Source organism: Pteronotus mesoamericanus, unplaced genomic scaffold (genome assembly GCF_021234165.1).
Source record: "Pteronotus mesoamericanus isolate MK-2021 breed Mesoamerican mustached bat unplaced genomic scaffold, CSHL_Meso_final contig_116, whole genome shotgun sequence".
Lineage (NCBI taxonomy): Eukaryota > Metazoa > Chordata > Mammalia > Chiroptera > Mormoopidae > Pteronotus > Pteronotus mesoamericanus.
The window spans coordinates 39,913,140-39,937,079 of NW_026555027.1; the positions used below are offsets into that span (position 1 = coordinate 39,913,140).

General features: G+C 37.7%; 2 protein-coding genes across 5 annotated transcripts in view; one reads left to right on the forward strand and one right to left on the reverse strand.

Annotated features, from left to right (window-relative positions):
* The window catches only part of PIK3CA (phosphatidylinositol-4,5-bisphosphate 3-kinase catalytic subunit alpha), a 75,985-nt gene extending 68,266 nt beyond the window's left edge, over positions 1-7,719 (forward strand). For all 3 annotated transcript variants that reach the window (XM_054580715.1, XM_054580714.1, XM_054580717.1), the window contains 3 exons: positions 562-679; positions 790-941; positions 1,689-7,719. In XM_054580715.1, coding sequence (XP_054436690.1) covers positions 562-679; positions 790-941; positions 1,689-1,959 — 541 coding nt within the window. In that variant the 3' untranslated portion in view covers positions 1,960-7,719. The remainder of the gene's footprint in view (positions 1-561; positions 680-789; positions 942-1,688) is intronic.
* On the reverse strand, positions 7,682-23,507 carry KCNMB3 (potassium calcium-activated channel subfamily M regulatory beta subunit 3). 2 transcript variants are annotated; one of them, XM_054580731.1, is made up of 4 exons: positions 23,446-23,507; positions 16,540-16,731; positions 12,611-12,809; positions 7,682-7,808 (listed from the first exon to the last, which is right to left on the reverse strand). In XM_054580731.1, the coding sequence occupies exons 1-4, from the start codon at positions 23,505-23,507 to the stop codon at positions 7,755-7,757; spliced, it is 507 nt and encodes a 168-aa protein (XP_054436706.1). In that variant the 3' UTR covers positions 7,682-7,754. The 2 variants fall into 2 exon arrangements, with proteins under 2 accessions (XP_054436706.1, XP_054436700.1); XM_054580725.1 differs by lacking the exon at positions 7,682-7,808 and adding an exon at positions 10,994-11,420.
* Between the last annotated feature and the right edge of the window lie 433 nt (positions 23,508-23,940).

Below are 23,940 nucleotides of genomic sequence, written 5' to 3' on the forward strand. Positions count from 1 at the left end.
AGTTTTTTTTCTTCCTATTTAATCTAAGTTTTTGTTAGATCTTTTAATGGTCGAGTATATTTCTTAGTTAGACCAGAGAAAACAACTGTACTTACTTTGGGAAAAAATACGTTCAACCTTTGACATATTTGATTGAGATTATTTATATTTAAATGATCAGAGTTGCTTATAATTTAGTGAAATCCTGTACATTTGACTTAGATATCTAAAAGGTGTTTTTCTTATTGCTTATTTTTATAGAAAAATTAACATTGCACATTAAAATTTACTTCTAGTTTATTGTTACAATTATTAGGAAAATTTCATTTTAATGGCACAAAAATATTTTTTCACTGTAATAAGAATTGTGCTTTGGTCAGAGAATATCTAGAAATGTCCTTAGAACCCTTTGAAAACTTCAGAATCTCCAAACTTCTCACATCTTTGGACATAATTACCTCTTCCCCCTAAAGTCAGTGATTGTTTTCATTGTTTTAATACAGACTTGACCCTCTTTTCCCAGTTTGCACTGGATCACTCTATATTTCCACAGTACTCAAAGAATTTATTTCTTCTTTGTAGATATGATGCGGCCATTGATCTGTTTACACGTTCATGTGCTGGATATTGTGTCGCGACCTTCATTTTGGGAATTGGAGATCGTCACAATAGTAACATCATGGTTAAAGATGATGGACAAGTAATAGCTTTCTCTTTTTTAAAAAACTTTTGATGTTCTTAAATATATTAATTCAGCATATTGTACTTCTGCATTTATCAAACTATAACATAATTTCTTATTTTTGAAAGCTGTTTCATATAGATTTTGGACACTTTTTGGATCACAAGAAGAAAAAATTTGGTTATAAACGGGAACGTGTACCGTTTGTTTTGACACAAGATTTCTTAATAGTTATTAGTAAAGGAGCCCAAGAATGCACAAAGACAAGGGAATTTGAGAGGTAAGCCCAAGAAATCAAAAGTATGAAATAAAGAATTCTTGCTGCTATATAAAAACAATTAATATTTTTCAGTCAATTTAAGTAATATATGTTATATTAACATTGTAGCGTAAACTATTTTAATGTATTAATTTTATTTATTGTGTAATGTTGTAAAAAATATAGAAAAAAACTATTTAGTCCATTAAGGGAAAGTGATTCTTAAACTTCATAATACAGTAAAGCTTTTACTTACTGCTGTTTAAATATTTGGACTCCACCTTCTCTATATTGACAAATAATGTATAGTGCTTAAGACATTTTTCAGTCATGCAATTTGAAGAATTCAGTCAACTAATCATCATGTTTATTCATAATTTCTCTTCTCGCCTTATGGTATATCAGTAGTCTATCTTAAATCTTAAAAACACTTTTAAAACCTTTTATAAAATTTTATTTTATCTATAACTCTGTCCTGACCCTAGACTAAACCTTAAATGGATTAATTTATACATTTAGTAAATCCTTATTAAACTCCTAATGTGCCCGGGATTATTGTAAGTGCTGGTGATAAAGCTGTTAAACAAAGTCCTTATGGATTCATGGAGTTTACTTTCTCTTGAAGGGTAAAGGGATTGGGGAGAGGAATGCTATTTTTTTATAGGTTTGTTCAAGAAGGTCTCTCTAATGGTGTGACGTTTCAGCAAAGACCTGAAGGTATTAATGCCATTTGCTTGGTACTGACCCAACTGTTCTTATTACTTGTAGGTTTCAGGAGATGTGTTACAAGGCTTATCTAGCCATTCGGCAGCATGCCAATCTCTTCATAAATCTTTTCTCAATGATGCTTGGCTCTGGAATGCCAGAACTACAGTCTTTTGATGATATTGCATACATTCGAAAGACCCTAGCTTTAGATAAAACTGAGCAAGAGGCTTTGGAATATTTCATGAAACAAATGAATGATGCACATCATGGTGGCTGGACAACAAAAATGGATTGGATCTTCCACACCATTAAGCAGCATGCTTTGAACTGAAATGATGACTAAGAAACTGAAAGCTCAATATTGGATTCTATTCTGCACTGTTAATAACTGTCAACAGGCAAAGACTGATTGCATAGGAATTGCACAATCCATGAACAGCATTAGAATTTACAGCAAGAACAGAAATAAAATACTATATAATTTAAATAATGCAAACGCAAACAGGGTTTGATAGCACTAAACTAGTTCATTTCAAAATTAAGCTTTAGAATAATGCGCAACTTAATGTTATGCCTTAAGTCCAAAAAGGTAAACTTTAAAGATTGTTTGTATCTTTTTTTAAAAAACAAAACAAAAAACCCAAAATATATAGAAATGATGGAGAAGGAAAAAGAATGTTCTTTTTTTGACTTGCAAATGTTCTATGTTTTGAAATGTGGACACACGAAGTCTATTATTGCATTAGGTCCAAGTAAACTGGAGTTTGATGTTAAATTACATTAAGATAGGGAATAATGAAATTTCTTATTTTTTCATTGCTGTTCAACTTATAGTTTGAAGTGGGTTTTTTGACTCCTTGTTTAATGAAGAAAAATGCTTGGGGTGGAAGGGACTCTTGAGATTTCACCAGACCTTTCTTTTTTAATAAATCAAACCTTTTTGACAATTTGGGGTCTTAATCTGCAAAGTTTTGGAAGCAGTCACAAATGAGACCTGTTATAGGGTGGTTTTTTGGTTGTTTTTTTTTTTCTGGACAGTATTTACAAGAATCTGATTCTTACTTCCCAGGGAAATTCTGGGCACCCATAAAGTAAAATAATCATCACAGAGAAAGAAAGCAGGATTAGTTCTTGTTCCAGAATTGTACAGTATTCACCTTAGGTTGATTTTTTTCTCTTTTTGCAAATGAATTGAATACATTTTTCATGCATGTTTTCCAGAAAATAGAAGTGAGTATTAATGTTATTAAAAAGATTATTTTTTTTATTAAAGGCTATTTATATTATAGAAACTATCATTAATATATATTCTTTATTTCATGATCTGTCCCATAGTCATGCATTGTTTTGCACCCCAAATTTTTTATTGTTCATATCAGCATGGTCAGCTCTTCTCTTGGTCTGTGGATAAGGCCAGGCACTATCCCATTTATACCAATACTAGTGAATAACTACTTAAAGAAAACAGATTAAAGTTTATTCTCTTTCCTTTTCTTTCTGTTTTTAAATGAATCCCCCATCTTCCATCTTCTTTTATAGTTCAGAATGCCTCAATCATATGAAATTAGTTACCAAAATTAATAAAATTTAGAGTATATTCCTGATTGCTTAAACCCTCTACTGAGGTATGCTCATGAATAATACTTTATAATATGGGGAAATAGAAACCATGAACTTTTCACCATTTTGGGCTATTTATCCAATATCTCAATAATAAAAGTAGGACTTTAAACCATTTTAAGATCATGTCCCATTTCCAAGTTGTCAGGGCTCACTCTCCAACTTTATCAAATTGCATTTGAGCACAGGATACATTCTTAAACATTTTGAAAAACATTAACCCAAAATGTAGGGGCTAATGCTAGTCATCACTCCAGAATCCAGTATTTCACTCAGTATTTGAAATGAATTATTAATGCCCTAGGAAATAGCTTTAGCAAATGTCCAGGTGCCACACCAGAAAAAGTGCAATAATTTACTGACAGTTTTCTAGATTAGGCATATTATTGGAATACAACTTTATAAAGAGTGCACATTGTATCCTCTAGTGAAACAGCATCACTTAAAAAACTTTCACTTATTAAATCAGTTACCTATAGTAAAAGTCTTGAATAGTGAACAAGGACTCTAATACAAATATTCTTAATATTTGGCTATTTTTAGAACCCTTAAAGGGCATAATTATTGGAGATTTAGGTACTTCACTAAAGCATGTATATAATATTGCCAATGAGTAAAATAAATTTGAAGATTAGGGGAACTTATTTCTCTAAACTGTCTTGGAATAGTTAAGAAGAACTTAAACTCTGTTTTAAGCAGGAAACCAATGGGTTCTTTTGCAGATATAAAAGATTCATAACTTATTAAAACTTCATGATTAACACTTTGTGTCTTTTAGATCTATTCAGTTATAATATGTACTAACATCCCAGTCTTCTCTATATCAGGGATTGATTATAGGAAAATTCAGCGAAATGGTACAAATCTGAAACTTTGATGATGAAAACTGAAGTTTTAACAGAGAACCATGTTTCACCCGAGTGCCAAAAAAAACTTTGAGCTTCCTTGCATAAAATTGATACAATTTAGCATTTTCCACATCAGTTCAGATAGTCCCCTTTCCCTGGGACTTCTCCACCATTAAAATAAGGTCACATACTTTATTTAATCATTGACATTTATTTTTAAGAGTTATTAAAACCAAATTAAGAAGCCTTTCTGAGAAATGTAGACAAATTTTATAAAGAATATAGATTAAGTGATCTAGCTAAAAGCAAAATAAATTTTAAACAAATCTAGGCAGAGTTTAAGCAAACAGCATTAAAAATAAGAAAAAAGGGACTAGTAGTTCTCAGAGGCAAAGAACCAAAAACAATTAGACACTGCATGGGTGACTAGGATATGTTTCAAATCAGTGACAATGTAGTCACTTCCAGGTACTCTACTATGAGGTATCAGTTCCGATTGATCAGTTCCTATGGCAAACCATCTGTCATTGAATGTGGTATAACTGACTGTTGGCTCTACAGTTTCATTTGGTCACTTGAGCAATATTTCCTTCAATGACTATTCTGGAGGGGGGAAAAGCAGGTTTAAAGAAAATAAAACCTAATCTTAAACACATTCTGGGAAGAAATAATCAACTGTTTGAAAATCATGCTTTAACTTTTTGTCATATTCTCAGCTATACAAAAATGTTTATTTTGAAGATTTTTAGACTGCTGTTAATTTGAATCTGTTAATCATATTGTGGATTTTGGTTTTAAAAAAATGTTTCTAATTGGATTTTATAATCAAGAATGGAACTTGGTATCTATTTTATGATAGAACCTAAGCTTTTTGTGGTTCTTAGTGTCCTGTGTAAAACTTAGTGTCAAAGTAATCAACTTTGAGGTTTTCCCTTCTACTCTGCTTTATATTACAAGCCCTTTAGGAAATGGGAACCTGGTGAATATACAATGAATTGTAAAATATTTTAATGTGTAACTTTTTCAACTGTGAAACTATGACTATTGGTTTTTTGATGAAAACAGCTGCTGATAAAGTATTTTGTGTAAAGTGTAGTTCTTATTAATCAGGAAAATAATCAATGACTTGATGAGAATGTATATACCCTCTTGGATTTTATTTTAAGTGGATTGGTAATGTTTGCATAAGTAAAACACAGTCCATCTGTATTCTCTTTCCCATCAAAACTTGGCGCGCTTTGGCACTATAAAAAATTATAGGCAGCCTGTCTACTCTAAAGGCACTGTGGAAATGTCATAGCATATAAACTTGGATTTGTTTCTTAATGATTTTGTAAATCCATTTAATTTGTATCCTGACCAACAGCCCATGCTTGCCAGCTCTTTGAAGAACTTTCATTTGTAGCGTTATTTTAAAGCCAGCAGGTTAAATAGTCATTTTTCTGAATGTTACGTTTCTTTTGTTTCTGTGTCTGCAAGAGCAGACCTGGGCTGGACCCACACACTCAGAAACCACCTTAAAAAGTTGATTTTGACATCCAAGACATCACTATAGTATTTCAGTTTAAAGGCCATATGTGGTGTTAATGGATTGTGGTGCTTCTACTATTTAAAAACAACTTTCATACTTCAGATGTGATTGAGAAGAGGGAAGTGCAGAGGGAGGGAGCACAACAGGGAGGAGTTGTTTGAATGAATTACATTCTTCCTATCCTGCTCAGAGTGGGCACTAGAGAAGACTAAACGCTGTGAGAGTATCTTGTGCATACCGTGAGGGAATTAACTCTTCATCAAGGATGGGATTGTGAAGGCTGAACTAAAAAATTCAGCATTGACAGGATTCTCAGATCATAATTCTTGATGACAGAATAATACAGCTGGGCTGTTTTTTAAATATAAACACAAACCATTTTTTTAATTACTACATTAAAAACTGTAAATGTATCTTACGTGCCATGGCCTGGGAAGCCTTTTTTCTTTTCTATTAAAAGTTATGTTCATTTTCTGAAAAGCATTTAGGGATTAGCTCAAGATACCTATGGTCCGGATAAAAATTGGATTGGTAACTACCTCAGAAGGTTAATAAGGAAAAAAACAGATGAGTCACAATTCAATACTTCAGGCTCTGATACTACAGAAATGTGCAGAGCACTGTATTTTAGATTTACAAAGTCATAGTTGGCATGCCTTGTTTTTAATGGCTTTGGAGACATTAAGAAAAAATTTTGGATAAAGACTTAATTATTGCTCCAGCCATTTGGAAAAGGTGATAGTGCTAGGAGGTTCGTGGTACTAGGTTCTTGAATTCAATATTTGAAATTAGTTGTGTTCTCTTTTCTTGATTATTAGTAAAATGAGTGTGTGTATATTTGCACACATTTCTATTTGTATACACACTGCTTGCTAGCTCTAGTCAAGAGGCATCTTTTATAAAAGGTGTAAACATCAAGGTTCTAAAATTCAGAAGAGTTTAGAATTCATTAGGAGTTTCCCAAGTTGGGATGTTAGTTTTTAAATAAGCTTATTTCATTCAAGTATTCCACTTGATTCAAGTTTTGCACTTCCTTTTATCAGTGCAGCACCATTCCTTTTGCTTAGCTATGTTAATAATTTAGATATGTTCATATTACAGCCATGCTTGCTAGCATAAAGTGACAGTTAAGAGCCATAAGAAAATTTTCTGACAATTTTTACACAACTACATATGAGTTTTAGCACGGAGAAAAAAATAAAATCAGAAAATCTGTCCCCTGTACACTTAGCACAGTTGGGTAACTGACTCACTACCAACCATAGACTCCATTCCTCATGTTGGTAAGTATGGAAAGGGGCTTTTCTTTGATGCATTTTGTAAGCTATTTAAGTCTATGAGTCTATGAATCTATAAAATCATATTTAATCTGCCACTACAATAATATTGTGGTTATGCTAAGAGCCATGTACATTTTTACGTGATTCCTATTTTCATTCTTCTAGATGAGCAAGGGGGCAGAAAACCAACTTTGATATTATCTCAAAATACCTTTAATAAGGCTGAACTCCTTTCTTTATTCCAGTGTAAATTTCTAAATGTGATCATTATCCACTGATCTCATAAGAAAAAGCCTCTTACCATATTTCATTTATGTTCCTAAGAGGAGTTGGAGAAGTTGGCCTTCATCTGATTTCTAGAAATGTTTTTGGTTATAGGACCTAAGTTTCAAATGCAACCGGTGGTTAAAATCTGATTCAGTCTTTGGACTTAGTTGAGTTGAATTAAATCTAAAAGACTATATCCTTTTGGAACATAGCATTTCAACATCTTGGGGATTGTGGCACTACCAAAAAACTACTACTAACACACCAAATGTTGACTTCGGAAGTTTTTAAAAGTAGCTCCCACCACCCTTTTTAGCCCCATTTATTGCAGCAAATCTATTTCTCTATATTTTGTCATTCAATGAATTGAATTCCTGTGGTGTACTGTATTAGTTAGGAGAAAAATGTTTTTAAATGTTCTTTTAATGAGGGCCCAAAAAATATCTGACACAGCAAGATGCATGTGTTATTGTGCTGAGAATATAGAATAATACAGTGTCACTAAATTTAAGACCTCTTCCCACTCTTGCTGTTCCTGGCAAGAAGTTTGGCCTGTGGCTGCACTTACTGTTTGTGCTCATCAGAAACTGTCAATGTCTGCTTTTTCTTTAACTTCGCAGTCTGTAACATCACGCTGTTTATTAAAAAAAAAAAAAAAATTACCTTGACTTGTGTCCAAACAATCCTTACTGTACTATGTACTTTAATCAAAAAACTGTGATAATTATATTTTGTAACCTTTTGAATACTTAAAAGCAAACCAGTGTTGCTAATAATTAAATTTTAGCTGAATTTGAGTTCTTATCAATAATGACTAAGAAACATTGAATGAAAACCTGAAACTATTATGCCTTAAAAGCCGGTTTTTCCACCCCAGTAAAGTGATGAGTATCAGAGAAATATCTGTTTAAATATTAACTTCCTTTAAGCATAAAAAATGATATGCTTGTGTTTTAAGCAGAAATATATGTATACACATACATGAATGAATGTGTTTGTATGTGTAAATGGGCCTTTTTGTAAGTTGAAGAACAGAACCTAAAAAAGAGATTAGAAACAGACTGGTTTTGTTTTCAGTTCATGTAAACCTTGCAAAAGGTAAGTCTGAGCTCTTCTTGGACCCACAATGCACGTGGGCATTGACACTTAGTATTTCTAAGCAATTAACAGGAAATGATTGCTTAAATCTTGTTTATTCGTCAGGTGATTTGAGTGACTGAATTAACATTGTTCTAAATTGACTTTGTTCTCCAAGCATAATGTCTCTCTTTCCTGAGATGAACCAAGTATCCATTTATACAAATAGAAAACCGTAGGAATTGCAACACTTTAGGTTTCACACTTTTACATATTCTAGGTTTCAAATTAGTGGTTTTGAATTTGTTTTTGGGAGAAAAATCCCAAGAATTGCCTATTGTTAGATGGATGCCAAGCTTATTAAGAAATGGAATAAAGATATGCCCTTAATGTACAAAAACTACAGAAACTCAATTTGCAGAATGATTTAAAATGTGTATATGTACATATATTTTATTACAGGGAAGTCTCTGGCATACAAAAGAGTTTACCACAACCTTTTTAAAAATATTTATTATTTTTTAGAGAGAGGGGGAAGGGAGAAAGAGGAAGACAAACATCAATGTGGGAGAGAAACATCCATTGGTTGCCCCTCACACACACACCCCCAATCAGGAACCTTGCCTGCAACCCAGGTATGTGCCCTGATGGGGGAATCGAACCAGTGACCTTTCAGCTGGCAGGCCAGCACTCAACCCACTGAGCCACACTAGCCAGGGCTACCACAACCTTTTAAACAGCATATTCTGGACATTTTATTTTTAATAAGAATTGTATATATTTAAGGTATACAATAGAACGATTTGATATACATAGTGAGATGATTACTACAGTCAAGCTAATTAACATACCATCTCACAGTTACTGTGTGTTTGAGATGAAGACACCTGAAATCTACACTCATCCAATTTCCAGTGTTCAAGACAGTATTATTAACTACAGTCATCATGCTGTATACTAAATCTCTAGATTTATTCATCTTATAACTGAAAGTTTGTACCCTTTAACCAACATCTCCCCCACCTCCCTACCCTAATAACCACTGTACTACTCTTTGTTTCTATGGATTCGACTCTTAGATTCTACATATATGCAAGTAAAATGCAGTTTTCTCCTTTCTGTGTCTGGCTTATTTTACTTAACATAATATTTTCCAGATTCATTTGTGTTGCGAATAGGAATTCCTTTTTTAAGGCTAAATAATATTCCATTACACACACACACGCACACGCACACACACAATATATCTATAATTACTATTTCTTTATCGACGGACACTTAGGTTATTTCCCTATCTTGGCTGTTGTGAATAATGCTTCAGTGAACATGAGAGCGCCACTATCTCTTGGAGGTACTAACTGCCTTCCTTTGGATATATAGCCAGGAGAGGGATAAGACTGACTGAATATTGAAACTTGCAGAATATTTTTGTTATCTACTACATTCTTAAGCACTTCTACTAGGTGCCGGAAACTACGCTAGGTGTTATACATACTGTGTTTATTCCCTAAAATAACCTCATGAAAGATGATATCCCAAATGTTGACATCTATAAAATTATAGATGAAAAGAGAGGGGCTCTAACAATAGAGCTGAATTGCCCACGGATACTTACCCAAAAAGTTGTAATTACGGCCTACAAACTCAAATAACTTACTCTGAGACACACTTTCTCTCCACCACTCCACACCAGAAAGAGGAGAAAATGCCAAAATTTTTCATTACTGGTCAAGTCAGTGTTCAATTTGATTATTCAGTTTACTTAGTAATTTGTGGCTTAAAATTTCTAAAAGGCATCAAATTGGCTTAAGATCAAAGTTTCTGATTTGACTACATCTACATGCAAAAGTTGCTTCAAGTCTGATTCTATTGTCTATGAAGTAAGTTTTTTTAAGGAAAATTTTAAAACTAAGGTACATCGGTTTTCAGAACAAACTTTTCAACTCATATTCAGCTTAATCTGGAAAGAACCTATTGGGTGAGTCTTGTGATTTTCATTATTTAATAACCACCATTGATTCATCAATTAATGTATGCACAGTTGTTGAGTATCCATGTGGGACTTTTCTGCAATGCAGATTACCTGAGACAAATGTTAAATTTCACCCAATACAGTTTCTCCCTATTTCACAACACATTTCTAGCCATCTTTCCCACTCTCACCAGAAAGTGCACAAAAAACAATGCGAGCTTATGGAAAGCACGATTAACTATAAAATGTTGCTGAAAGAAAAATTCATGGTACATGGTAAAGTACAAATAACTCTAAACTTAGTGAAATTTTGAAGCAGAAGCTTCCCTTTCATGCATGGTGAAGTAAAATGGCAAATCCATGTTTTTAGATTACCAGGTTATTATTTTCCTATAGGGAATGAACTGTTCTTCACCCAGAATTTTTCTGAGAAATGTTTTAATGTGGACTATACTGCATAGAACTAGACTGGTTGTTCAGTACTCAGTAGGTTAGATACCCTCATCATTTATTTCCACATTGACAAGTTCTAGCTAGAGCTGACACTAGATAAGGGACAACTACCTCAAGCTCATTTTACCATGTGAGAACAAAACATGCTGCTTTGGCTCACGTGGAAAGAGATTTGGGGCAGAAAAGATGGTGAATATGTATGTATCTATAAAATAAGTAGACTACATATGAGACTTTTATTGTTTCCTTCCCATATCATACTTAACTGTCTCCTGTGGTTAATCCGCAAGCGAGCATAATTAAGTCCTCAAGTGCAGAAATCGCAGGTCTCTGAAGGTCAGGACTTCAATTTGGCCACCATCTTGAGATGTCTCGGCTCCACCCTTTGCTTCTCCCCACACCCCACAGTTTGAATCGATGCTGTTCCCTAAAAGGCACTTTGCCACCTACCTCATCCCTGAGTGCAGCGCTGTACTGCTCACAGAGCAGGGACAGGTACTGTGTTAATCGCACCATGCCGACAATCAGGGCACCACCCAGCAGAGTCAGTGAAGGCCAAAAGAAACAGTGGAAGATAACCATTTGGTTATACTTTTTAATGAGAATGACATCTTCCGATTGGCTGTCTGGACTGTAGAAGCATGAAAAGGGGGTCCCATTTTTGTGATCAAAGAACTCCTTCACATCCAGAGTGCTGTTGAGCAGATCACTGCTATCTTGGTGGCACTTGGGTGTGTAAAAGCACTAGGAACATGGAGAAGGAGAAAAGATGAGGACACTCTTCCCGATATCAAGCACTTAACAGTTTTAATTCTGAAATAGCTTCAAAATGAAGCTATTAGTGGGGAGTTTCAGCCTCAGATGGTGACGAAACCTATTACATAGCTTATGGGGAAGGGTTGGCAGGAGGGCACAGAGTGTAACCACCCTTTCCAGGCACTAAGCAGGGATGTGGGAAAGCTTTTAGAATACAGACATTGCAGAATAGGCAGGGACCAACTTCATAAGGACCGCGTTCCTGACGTGCATGTCCTGGGTCTCTTCCTGGACGGTAACTCAATCCATTTGTCATTCAACAAATATTTGTTGAGCTTTCTATGGGCCTTCACCACCTATTAATCTCTTTATTGTCTTTTTCTGATTTCCTGGAGTAAAATCTTTCCCTAAAGGATTAGCATATTCTGGCTTTTGTCCTAGGTCCACTGAGAGGCGCCCTCCCTGAGCTCTGGTTCCCAGGAGGCAGAACCAGTGGCTAAGGGTGCTGCTCTATCAGGTGGTGATTTTTTCAAAAAAAAAACTTGAGATTTAATACCACATTCACTAGGCACTCCAAGCACTGTGCCAATGGCCTATAAAAATGTTGGAGACCTTAAAAATTATTGCCTCCAAAATAGAAAACAAATCATCAGATTAAAATTAGTGATGAATAAAATTAGCGATGAAGTAAAGACAACAAAGTGTAACATGTGGACCAATCTCATACAACTCAACTTTGATTGAAAGGGGTAGATGTACACTTTAAATTATATGAACCAGTTGAGTAACCTACTAAAATCAAAATTATAATAGTCCTTTAAACTTCTCTGATGAGAAAAATTACTTGCTTGATTTAAGGTGGACTGTGGTTACCTTTTGCCATTTTTGATATAATGGGGAGCGGGACCTTGAACAGTAAGACTTCCCAGAATGACTGTTCAGCCTATAAATTTCAGACACAAATTTGTGAAATTGGAATAGTTTTTCCCCTTTCTATTTACCCCATTTTGCTTCCAAGAATGCTTTTAGCTTTATTTATCCTGATTTGACCACTATCAAAACATTAACTGGAGGGAGACAGGTTTATTCCTACAGATGGCTCTGGGTACCGCACCGTGTGAGGGACAGCCTCACATGAAAGGGTTGCTGCAATCAGAACTTTGTAATTAGAACATTACCTTGGAATTTATCTGGACAGCCTCTTCATTATAATGTAGGAGAGCTTTCTGCCCTGAATGGGTGAGGTTCACAAACACCTGAAGACAAGGGTACTTGCCCTGACCTTGGCAGTACACACCGCAGGCGAAAGAACAGTCCAACCAGTCATCCGTGATCCGTGTGTGGATGATTGTGCAGTTCGATTCTTCTCTCTGAGTGCTTCAATTTGAAAATATTAAATAAATGATCTTCACCCTCTGGAAAATGTAGTTCTATATTTCTACTGTGGTAACCCAAGACATTTGTCTATTTGGAGTAATGGAGGACCATCACAGAGGGCGCGCAATGACAAGGGAGCATGGAGGTCGTGGAGACAGCCAACAGCCAAGTTCCATCTCAGTTATGACCCTCCTGGCATATTTCTCACTACACCAACCCTTAGATCAATGGTTTTCAAACTCCAGAATCATCTGAGTTTGTTAGGATGAAGACTTTGTTAAAATGTGGATCCTATGTTTCACTCGCAAAGATTCAGATTCAGTTGATCTGAGTTAAAGTCCAGGAATCTGTCTATTGAATAGTTTTTAACATACATGTATTTGGAAAACCATACTTTGGTTGAGATTATGCTAAATACTGCAACCAACGAGATTCACACACACTCAGAAATCATACCATTTCTCACACCTTATCACCCTAAATGCACCCTTTGGAAGGAGTCCAACCACAGGGCTCTCAGTCAGTGCAGCCTCCAAAAATTCTGGTAACCAAGCACAATTCCATTTACCTGCTCTACTTTCAAAAAGGCAAATGCAAATCATACAATCTCTCATTAGAAAACTTACCATGTTTTTGCTCTTGGTAATTTCTTGAGGTCAGGACCTATGTCCTTGTTCACCTTTATATTCCTCAAAGCTGAAAGCACAGTGCCCCTCACGTAGTAAAGGCTCAGTAGGTATTGTACTGAATTCAGTTTTACTTGGAAAACATTCCTTAAGAATTTTCATATGTATGACATGCACAGCGTGTCATAGCAGCAATGTGAGAAGTGGTAGACAAAATTCTTGTCCATGAGGACTTTGAGGTGGTGTTGAAGAAAATGGGCATATAAAGCTTTGGCTGGTGTGGCTCAGTGGATTGAGTGCCGGCCTGTGAACCAAAGGGTCACCAGTTCAATTACCAATCAGGGCACATGCCTGGGTTGCAGGCCAGGTCCCCAGTTGGGGTTCCGCAAGAGGCAGCCACACATTGATGTTTCTCTCCCACTCTTTCTCCTTCCCTTCCTCTCTCTCTGAAAATAAATAAATAAAATCTTAGAAAAAAGAAAAAGAAAAAAGGGCGTGTAGGTACGAAATAGAGAACAAGTCCAAGATAAAGTAAATGAGGATAAGAGGACTGCTTCGATTGAATGCATAGGACAAGCTCCTGATGCACACTCACCTTGAAGTGGATCCCTGTGTTTATTTCCTGATGCCTTAATAACAAGAAGTTAGAGTAGCAAATCCTAAAGTCAATATATGAAAAACATCGTTTATCCAGGTTCATACTGCACTCTCATTAAGATCTTTGACCATCAGTCATCATTTTGCTTTATTAATATAACCAACCTGGTGCAGTTTTACATGATCTTAAGGCCCAGAGCATTTTTAAAAAAACCTGAAGACACGTGGTGCAGGCTTAACATGATCTTAAGGCCTAGGGCATTTAAAAAAAAAAAATCACTGGATGTGGCCTAGGAGAATAAAATGTTGGGCAAGTAAACATGCAAAAATGAAAAATAATGTTCTTTCACAGGTTTGGCACTGGCCTGCTTTTTCACAAAAGTAATTTCTATACTTATTTAGACTATGCATCTTAAAATAATATTTAGAATTGCCTGCTTATTTGTGTTAGAACTTCAGCTCTCTAAATCCTAACTGACAAATGGATTATGACTTGAACCTTCCTTGAAGGTTTCAGGAAGCTCCAATATAGAGAGCTGGACATTCTTTGCTATGCACAAGGGCCAGGCCAGAGCCTTACAGGTGGAACCAGGGGTATATTTAGGGCTGGAAAAAAGAAATGAGCATGTTCTTTAAATAGCATTGTGTGTCTATTTGTCGACAAATAGACAAAACCCATCATTTGACTGAGAGATGAGGGATTAAGGGAGTGGGGAAAGGCATAAGCTACCCAAGCCTCTCAACTATCATCTTTTATGGAATGAGACTTATCTCTGATGGCACATATTTGAGGCAAGAGAGAGATGAGAATTCACCACACTTAAGCATTTACTAAATTAAGTAAATAATTTCTAGAAATGCTTAGATAGGTAAATTTTATTTTTTTAAATATATTTTTTACTTTTATTTTTTATTTTTTTAAAAGATTTTGTTTATGTTTAGGGGGGGAAGGGAAGAATAAAGAGAAACTTCAATGTGTGGTTGCCTTTTGTGCACCCCGTACTGGGGACCTGGCCCACAACCCAGGCATGTGCTCTAACTGGGAATCAAACCAGTGACCCTTGGGTTTGTAGTCTGGCACTTAATTCACTGAGCCACACCAGCCAGGGCTAGGAAAGTAAATTTTAAATATGAGTAACAGCTTGATGTCAATTTGCAAAAGATATCCTTAAATCATCTCCCAAATATATCACATTTTAAAAAAATATTCTGACCACAGAAACACATACATGTGCACAGACGCATATTTATTCAGTTTACATAGGCATATGTAATACAGATTAGATATATGGGTAGATATAAAATAGAGCAACAGGAAAAGGAAAGTTGAAAGCTAGAATGAAGAGTGAGGTAAGTAAATATGTAATTAGTAGATTATAAATTCCCTTATAGTTATGACAAATGTATAAATTTGGCTCTGAGCTTCTTAGCAGCAAAACCAATAAAGGAAACACAACCAGGTACAGGATTGGTGTCCCCTGAATAAAAATAAGCCAGTTGATGAGCAGCAGAACAGATTTTCTAATGCCAATACCAAATAGAAAATGCCCTCTGAGCCTTCTGAGAGTGCCACTGTGTGCTGTGGTGGATCGTCACCTCCACATTACTGCCCTAGTAATGTTAACACAGGAACGGAGGGAGATGACTCTAATAAATAACGAAAGTAGGCCTCCACTTCCTCTTCTATGACCCCTTTTCACTGAACTCATAGGCCTCCCTTTTCCCATTTCCCCGGCCCTTGCTTTCCCAGAACTGCCCTCCCCCAAAGTACTTCCTGTTATGTGAGCCATTCTCCAAAATTAAACAGCTCCTCTCCTGCCCGAATCAAAACACCCATCCCCTTCATTGCAGCAAACTTCATCGAAGGATTAGAACATTCTTGTCTTACATCCTAATGACAGGCAGATTCCTGGCTGTGTGGCCTTGGCAAGTTACTTGGTTTTTCTGAGCCTCAGCTTTTTCATTTATAAAATTAAAAGCATGCCTCCATCATGGGCTTGCTGTAGGTTTAAATAGGATAAAACTATAGTATATTTGTCATGTTTATATATTTAATAAGTGGTAACTATTATTATATGTATATAAGGGAATTAATTAAAAGGAAGGAAACTAATATTTATTGAGCAACTATTATGTGCCAGGTAAACATTATCAAACTCAAAACACTCAGACTCAAAAACTTTTATTGTGTTCATGTTGAAGGCTTAAATGAACCCTTCCCGGCGTGTTAAAGGATTTATTACCTACATGAATGTCTAATTTGAGGATTAGTTGTTGAAGGTATTTTCGAGGTTGGAGTTGGGGAGCAGCCGAGAAATATCTTCTACATTCTTACTGCCTCTTTCTCCGCACCCCGCTGCCTCCCGGCCCTAAAGGAGAGACACGTGATTCCATCTCCTCTGCCCTCAGCCAGCCGGGCTCCAGAAACCAAAGCCAGATTCCATCCCTTACCATTGTGCTTGCATCTCATCTGACCTGGAAGTTCTGGGTCCTTCTCTGTGTCTTACCTGAGCATGAAAGGCTTTAGGATGGTTACTCCAAACAAGAAGAACATTAGAACTGCGCAGCCCATCATTGTGAACCCCAGCAGCATGGCTCGGTCCTCCCCAGCGCTGGAAGGCAGCTTCTTTCGCCCATCTGGCAGGTCCCCATCATTGTGCTCTATGTTTCTCTTCCTCCCTGAGGTAGAAAAGCCTGCCCTTTGGGGGAAGGGGGAAAGAGAGATTTCAATAAGTGGGAACATTTACCAACCCCTGGGGTGTGGAGGGGTCATCCCGTCTGCTGCCCACCTATGGGTTATGAGCAGGTTCGATGCAACACAAGATCCCATATTCGGAGCTTGGTGAAAAGTTTACCTGAACATGCTAACATGATGTGTCATAAATCCTTTCTTGAATGTAACAAACAACACTAAGGAATGTTGTCTGTTGGAATTCTTTAGAGACCTGTCTAATCAAAGGCTAGAAAAGAATTACCCGTAAAAGTAGCTTTTGTTCGTTTTCTGTAAATAAATAGTATGAACTCGCTTATCTTTCAGGGTTATTGCACATTCCCCTTGAAAGCATTTTTAACATTCTCTTATGAATTTCATATGGAAAGAATGACTCCGAAAGTTCACATTTGGAATTAACAGCATCCTGAACTAGGGTTCGACTTGCTCTTTCCTATCCAGCTATTGTGGGCAGGGCAGTATATCTCCCATAGGTCTCTCTGGCCCGTGGCCCAGTCCACTCAGAATAATGAAGTTGTCGCTGCCGTCTTCTCTCCCTTCACCCCACTCCTCTCTGTCCATGAGTGGCCCTGCATTCCTCCTCTCCCTCTCCCTGCTCTGCTCCAGCCAAGGATGTAACAAGTTCTTTCACAATGGGATGTCCAGTGAATAGTAAAGTCCAACACAAAGGTTACAAACTGGTGACCCATGGACAGGATCCAGCCCACAAATCCATTTAGTTTAGCTTTGTATTTTCTTAATGTGGGATTAGTCACTCTAAAAATTGTGAAATCTCATAAAAGTGCTGATCTCTGACTTTTGAGAGCATCACAAGGCCCGCACTTCTGCCTGTGAACAGCTGGCGGACCCCAGCAGGGCGTTCTCCCACGTGCCTCGGTCCCGCGCTTCCTCTGGAGTCCGCGACACTGAGCGGTGTCCGCTGCTCAGAAAGCAGTTGAGTCCCAGAGGTTATTCCATTTTGAGAGGCTTAACAAAACCTTAAGTCAAACAAATGCAGCTATAATGGTAGAGAGTCAGGTTCATTCAGCTGCATAACACAGTCTAAATTTTGAAGCCAAGCAAAAACCCTGTCAGGGGAATTGCTAGGTTGGTTGTTTGTTTTTGGGTGGGTTTCTTTTTGGTTGTTTTTTTTTGGGGGGGGGTGGTTCCAGAGCACCTGTTCTGCTTTATCTCCCACATTTCGCCTTCTTCTGCCTAGCTCCCTTTCTCCTGGGGACATCTTCAAACTGTGAAGAGCGTGAGGGGGATGGCAGACAACCCAGGGGGCCCTGGAGATGGCAGCAGCCCTGGTTAACGGTACTTTGGGAATCAAGGACCTGGCTGGGGGATTTTCGGTCTCCTTTGAAATTTCAGTCACTCTCTATCATCCCACCCTCAGAGAATGAGCAGGAGGAAAAAAGTTTTAATGAAATTTGAGCCAGTACATTTTACAATGTATCAACGGACATCATAGATTGATTAAGAGTTTTAGTCCCAAAACAAAGGTTTGGATAGTTTGTTGGGTACCTTCCCAGTACCCAACACCCTGCTCTTTGCTCTGCAACTGGATTTCAGGTGCTTCATAGCATAAGATGTCCTGGAAGTTTACTGCAGGGACCCTTGAGGGCCATGTGTGAAGAAGCTTTTCATGAAGTATCTCTGGCATTTCTGATGCATTGACTTAACCCAATTATAATTGTATGATGCACAAAACTGGCATAACTTGATTCTGATCTAATTTACGAATAAGACAGACCTGGTAGTATAATTCGAGACTGTATTTTCTCTTTCTAATATTTCTGTCCACTGTGTTTCAAGGCTTTATGAAAAGTTGACAACCTCACTGATCACTTGTGAAGAAGTTACTTCATGTTTGGGGGGAAGGATAACTAAAATGAATACACAGATATATTTTTATTATTGTAAAAGTAATGAAGCTATTTCACTAGACAGTGGACTAGACACCCACTCTAACTGCTAACAACGAAAAATTCTGGCCAAAGCTTTTTTAAATAAGTTGGAAATATTCAAAGGACAAAACCTCTCTTAAAGCAGGAATTTAGGGAGGAAAGTGAACAGAAGTAAACTTTTACCTTGAGGGAATTTGCAGAACTGAGTGACCTTGAGTTTAGTTTCACAGTGGGGGTTGGGGGGCGGCGGCGGGGGGGGGGGGCCCCCCCGCACAAGGACAGGAAGCAATGCCCAGGGCCGATCCACGGTATGGAATTTAAAACACCACTCGGCCAGAACTGACCCAAAGGACCCCATACTCAGTGTAAAAATAAACTAGAAATAACCACCTCAAACCCTGAAACTAGTAGAGGGGGAAATTACAATCTCCCCTGAGATTTTGTAACTTTAAGGTGATCCTCAAGAGAGTTTTAGCCTGAACTCACACTACCTGGGAAATTCAAAAACTCTAACTTAACAATTGCATTCAATGTTGTCACAAGTATTTGTCCCTTTGGCATCTGGCAGAAGCAAACACATACTTCCCTCAGGGAACTCACCTCAAAGGAATCCTATAAAGTTTCAAAGAGCATGTGTTGTTATTCAAAAGTCACAGAACACACCAACAAGGACTTTGAGTAAGAAAAAAAAGACAACAGAATCAGATCCACCAAAAACTTCAGATATTTAGACAGTATATAAAAATGTATCTACAATATGTTTAAAGAAATAAAGGATGAGAAATATCAGAAAGAGCCAAGGACTCTAATATAGGCCCGATCCAATATTTTTAAAAAATCAAATACAATTTCTAGAAATTAAAAATAAATTAATTGAAATTAAAAAACTCGGTGGAAAGATTTAACAGTAGATTAGACACATCTGAAAAGCTAATTAGTAAACAGAGAGAGGGATCCGCAAAACAGATTATAATACAGAGAAATTTCTTAAATAGCAAATTAAGTGAGGTTAAGAAACATGAACAATAAAGAGCAAATGTCTAACATAAGGCCTTTTCTGAATTGCAGGGAAAAGAGACGTAAGTCATAAGTAATATTTTAAAAGATAATCAAATTCCAGGACTGATGAAGACCACAGTTCCCAGATTCCAGAAGCCCATTGAGATAAAATAAAAAGAAACCCACACCTAAACACATCACAGAGATGTTGCACAGACACTAAGACAAGACAAAATCTTAAAAGCTTAAGAGCAGCCAGGGGGAAAGACAGACTAACTTCAAAGAAATGACAGATAGGCTGAAGCTTCTCCATAACAAGGACAGAAATATGGCCAATATGCTGAGGAAAAGTAACTACAGAGCTCTACACCTAGCAAAAATCTCTCAAGAATAAGTGAAATAAAGACACTTCAGAAGCACACAAAACTGAGTTGACCATCAGTTGATCCCCACTAAGGAAAAGGTCAGGTATTTACCTGAGACAGGGAAAACAACTCAAATGGAAGAGCTAGGATTTATACAGAAATGAAGAGCAATTAAAGGGCAAAAGTAGATATCAACTTTATAAAATAATAATACCTCAGCTTAATTAAATATTCAAATTCAAATTAGTTTTAAATTTTTAAATAAAATTATCATCATTATAGAGTTAAAAGTGTATAACAACATATAACTTAGTTCATGTGTTCTAAAAGCCTGACATTTTTCTAATGGAACATAAAAACATTTCTCTTTGGTAAGTTGATGTCTGAAGGCTAAAATTTCGAATCCACTAAGAGAGTACAAATACGTGAGTTAACTTCCAAACTAGTAGAGGAAAAAAGAATGGAAGGGAGGAAAAAATAAATCCAAAAGAAAATGCAAGAAATAGTGGGAAAGTTCATGGAAAAGATAGGACGATAGCACAGAAACATGATAGAGTGAGTTCGAGTACACCAGTCATTACAATAAATCTAAATGACTTAAATGATCCAGTTAAAAGAGAAAGACTGACTAGATTTAAACATAGACTTTTATGAAAGATACATCTAAAACACAGATATAGAAAGGTTGACATTTCTCAAGCAAAGTCTAACAAAAAGCTTTATTGAAAGTAAAGAAGGTAATAACATTAATTAAAGGTTTAAAAATTCAACTGAAAATTTAAATGCTATTTATTATGTACCTAATAGCATTGCCTTATTGACTGAACGACAGGGGAAAATAGACAAAATCCACTATCAGATTATGAGATATTTTTATATACTCCCTCAATAACTTACAGCTTAATCAGACAAATCAGAAAGGAAATCGATTTGAGCAAAGCAATTTACAAGCTATGTCTCAATGATAATATAGACTACCATCCCCTACAGAATATATATTCTTCTCAAACATATATGGAACATTTATGAAACCTAACCACAAACTGAGCCATAAAGAAAGCCTCAACAAATGTCAAAGAATTCGTGAAAGCACTTTTTATATGTTCATTTTATGAAATTTGAAAAATAGAGAATAAAAGTCAGCCACAATCCTACTACTTAGAGATAATGACTCTTCACTTAGTGAGTTATTCTCCTCCTCTGTGTTGTTTTAAATAGAATGAGATCACACTGGCTGTAGGGATTTTTTTTTTAATCTTGCCTTTTTCATTTAACGTAATAAGCACTTTCCCATGTCAGCAGCAATTCTTTGTAACCCTTCTATTGGCTACAAAATAATATTCCATCATTTGGATGTGCCATAATTTCCTTAACCATTTCCTTATTGTTGAAGAAGTTTTCCGAAGCCATAAACATCCCTATAATTACCTTTGTGGTATTTACAAGCACCTTTCATCCAAGGACCTCAAAGCACTTAAGAATGATCTAATTTTGCTCTCTAGCCAGAGATAAATTAACAGCACTTTTATTCCTTTTTGCCAGCAGTACATCTCTTCTTATAACCAATGTGTTACCTGGAGATTCAGTCAAGGCAGTTCCCGCCCCTTTCTGTGTCTCCCATGCAGACAGAGCTGACTTTCACATTCCCAGATAGTACACACTGCTACAGGCGCCTTCTGGCTTAACCTGAGGCAAACTCAATTTCAAAGGCTTGACAGGCTCCTGAGGGCGTGATCCCAGCAGATGCCAGACCTCTCCCTCCTACACTGTAACTTGTGCAAAAGTGTTGGGGCTGGGGGGCCAGGGGCGGGGGAGGTATAAGGGGACTAAATGGTAATGGAGAAAACACAATAAAGATTAAAAACAAGTGTTCCTTAGAAAGATGCTGTGGTTCATCAAAGCTTGATAGTTCATCTGACACTCTTTTCACATGTGTATGTAATTTCTAAGCGTTCTGTATGTTAAATTAATATTTTCCTGTAATTTGTTTGTGTTGCAGAAGAGATTTGGGTAATTGCTTTTACCTTTTTCCTTTTTTTAAACCCCCTTCTATTTTTTTAATTATAAAATCATTTAACATCTTCTTTTGAAACAGCGAATGAGGTTAAGTCAATGTGGTTCATCGAGTTTGGTAAGTGGAAAAAGCAATAACCCAATCGTGTGTTTCAGAAATGAAAATGGGAGACTGGAGAGCTTCAGGGAGCACACAAGTGCTCTTCTATCTGGTTAATTATGTTAAGAACAGGACATTAAAACTTGTTCCATTGCAAGTTTGACATTTGATCTTCTGCCATACAGTGATTCTCTTTCATTGTCTTTTCACAAAAGCATTAGCTCGTTTTTTAAGAGAGAAGTGTTTTTGCCAGTATCTCTTTCCTCTTTGGTCTGTCTGTTCCTTCCTCCTTCAGCTCCCACATCCGTCCACACCCCTATCTCTCACTCTCCTGTGTTCTTTCTCTCCTGTACCCTTGAGCGTAGTTAAAGGATGAGGGAAGTGGGTAATGTGATGACCATCATGATCTTTATTGTTTCCATTTTCTCAGCTCCCAACTCCACTTCAACCACTAACAAACCACCCAGGTTTGGGGATAGAGTGAGTGAAGTTGGCTGCGAAATGCACTCCCCCAGGAATGAGCTGGCTGGCTTTTAATATCCCACTCCTCAAAACCCCTCAGGCATCGCTCTTCTCTCAACTTGGTGCCCACTTCTGACTGCCTGCCACCCCCCACCCAAACTCAAGGACAAGCAGAGGGAGTGCAGCTTAAGGCTCTCAGACCCTCTGCTTTGCATTCCCCGGGGGAGAAAAGAGGTCCTCAGGATAGCTTAACTATCTCACTTCCCCCCTTAAGCAGTTACCTCACTTCCTCCGCCAAAGTGGTTAATAACAATGGATACAATGTATAGATAGTATGATGAACTAGTATAGAGAGCATGCTAAGGCTATTACTCTCTCCACGTCACTGACCAGGGGATGAGGCAGAGAGAAATTCAATGACCTTCTCACAACTCTCTGGCCAGCTAAGTGGTGGAGCTGGGATTTGAATCCAGGCCTGTGACCCCAAGATCCAAGCATGCTTCAGCAATGGAACCAAATGCTGGTCGGCATTTCCTCATTCCTTCACTCAATCAAGAGCTCTTTACTGAGAACCAGCTCTGTGCCGGGTCATGGTGTGGTGCGAAGGAGCCAGAGCGGAGTTTAAAAGGTCACTGGCCTCCAAGAACTTACAACCTGGAGAAGGAAGACAAGGTGAAAGGGTGCTGCCTCCCAGAAGTCACCGCTGCTGAGGAAGCCTCCAGGGTCCCCTGGGAGGCGGCAAGTGGGCACCCTCAGAGGATGACGACCAAACTCAACTCGCAGACTCGTCATGGCTGTTCTTCCTCTAGCCACTGAGTCCCCTTAGAGGCGGAGAGATTCCGGGGGTGACTTACCTCCCCTGGCGCCGCCGGCCGCCCTGGAGTGTAATTTGAACGGGGATGCTGAACGGCTGCATGAGACCAAGGGGCTGGGCAAAATGGACCCCTTTCACCTGAGTCATAGCCTCTGAGGGTGCCAGAGGGTGATGCTTAAGCATCAACGAAGTGGGGTCCCAGAGGGAGCCACCAGGGCCCCACATGGGCAGCCATCAAAAGCACCCACGCCTCCAAAGCGGCACCGCGGTGGTGGGCAGCGCGCGCTTTCCTGGACAGGTGGGCAGTCAGGGCAGGCTCTGCAGATTCCAGACAAGGCTGAGCAGTCAGTTCTAGGAGTTCAAGAAGACCCTGTGCGGTTTTCTGCAGCCAGACTCCCCGCGGCCTCCCCGTGCCGGCCTCCGCCGCATCACCTGTGTTCTGCCTCAGCAGCCAGGTGCATCGCCATGGCGACCTAACCGCTTGTGGAAAGTTCTGAGGCCCAAGGGACCCTATGTAATTGGTGAGGGACAGACT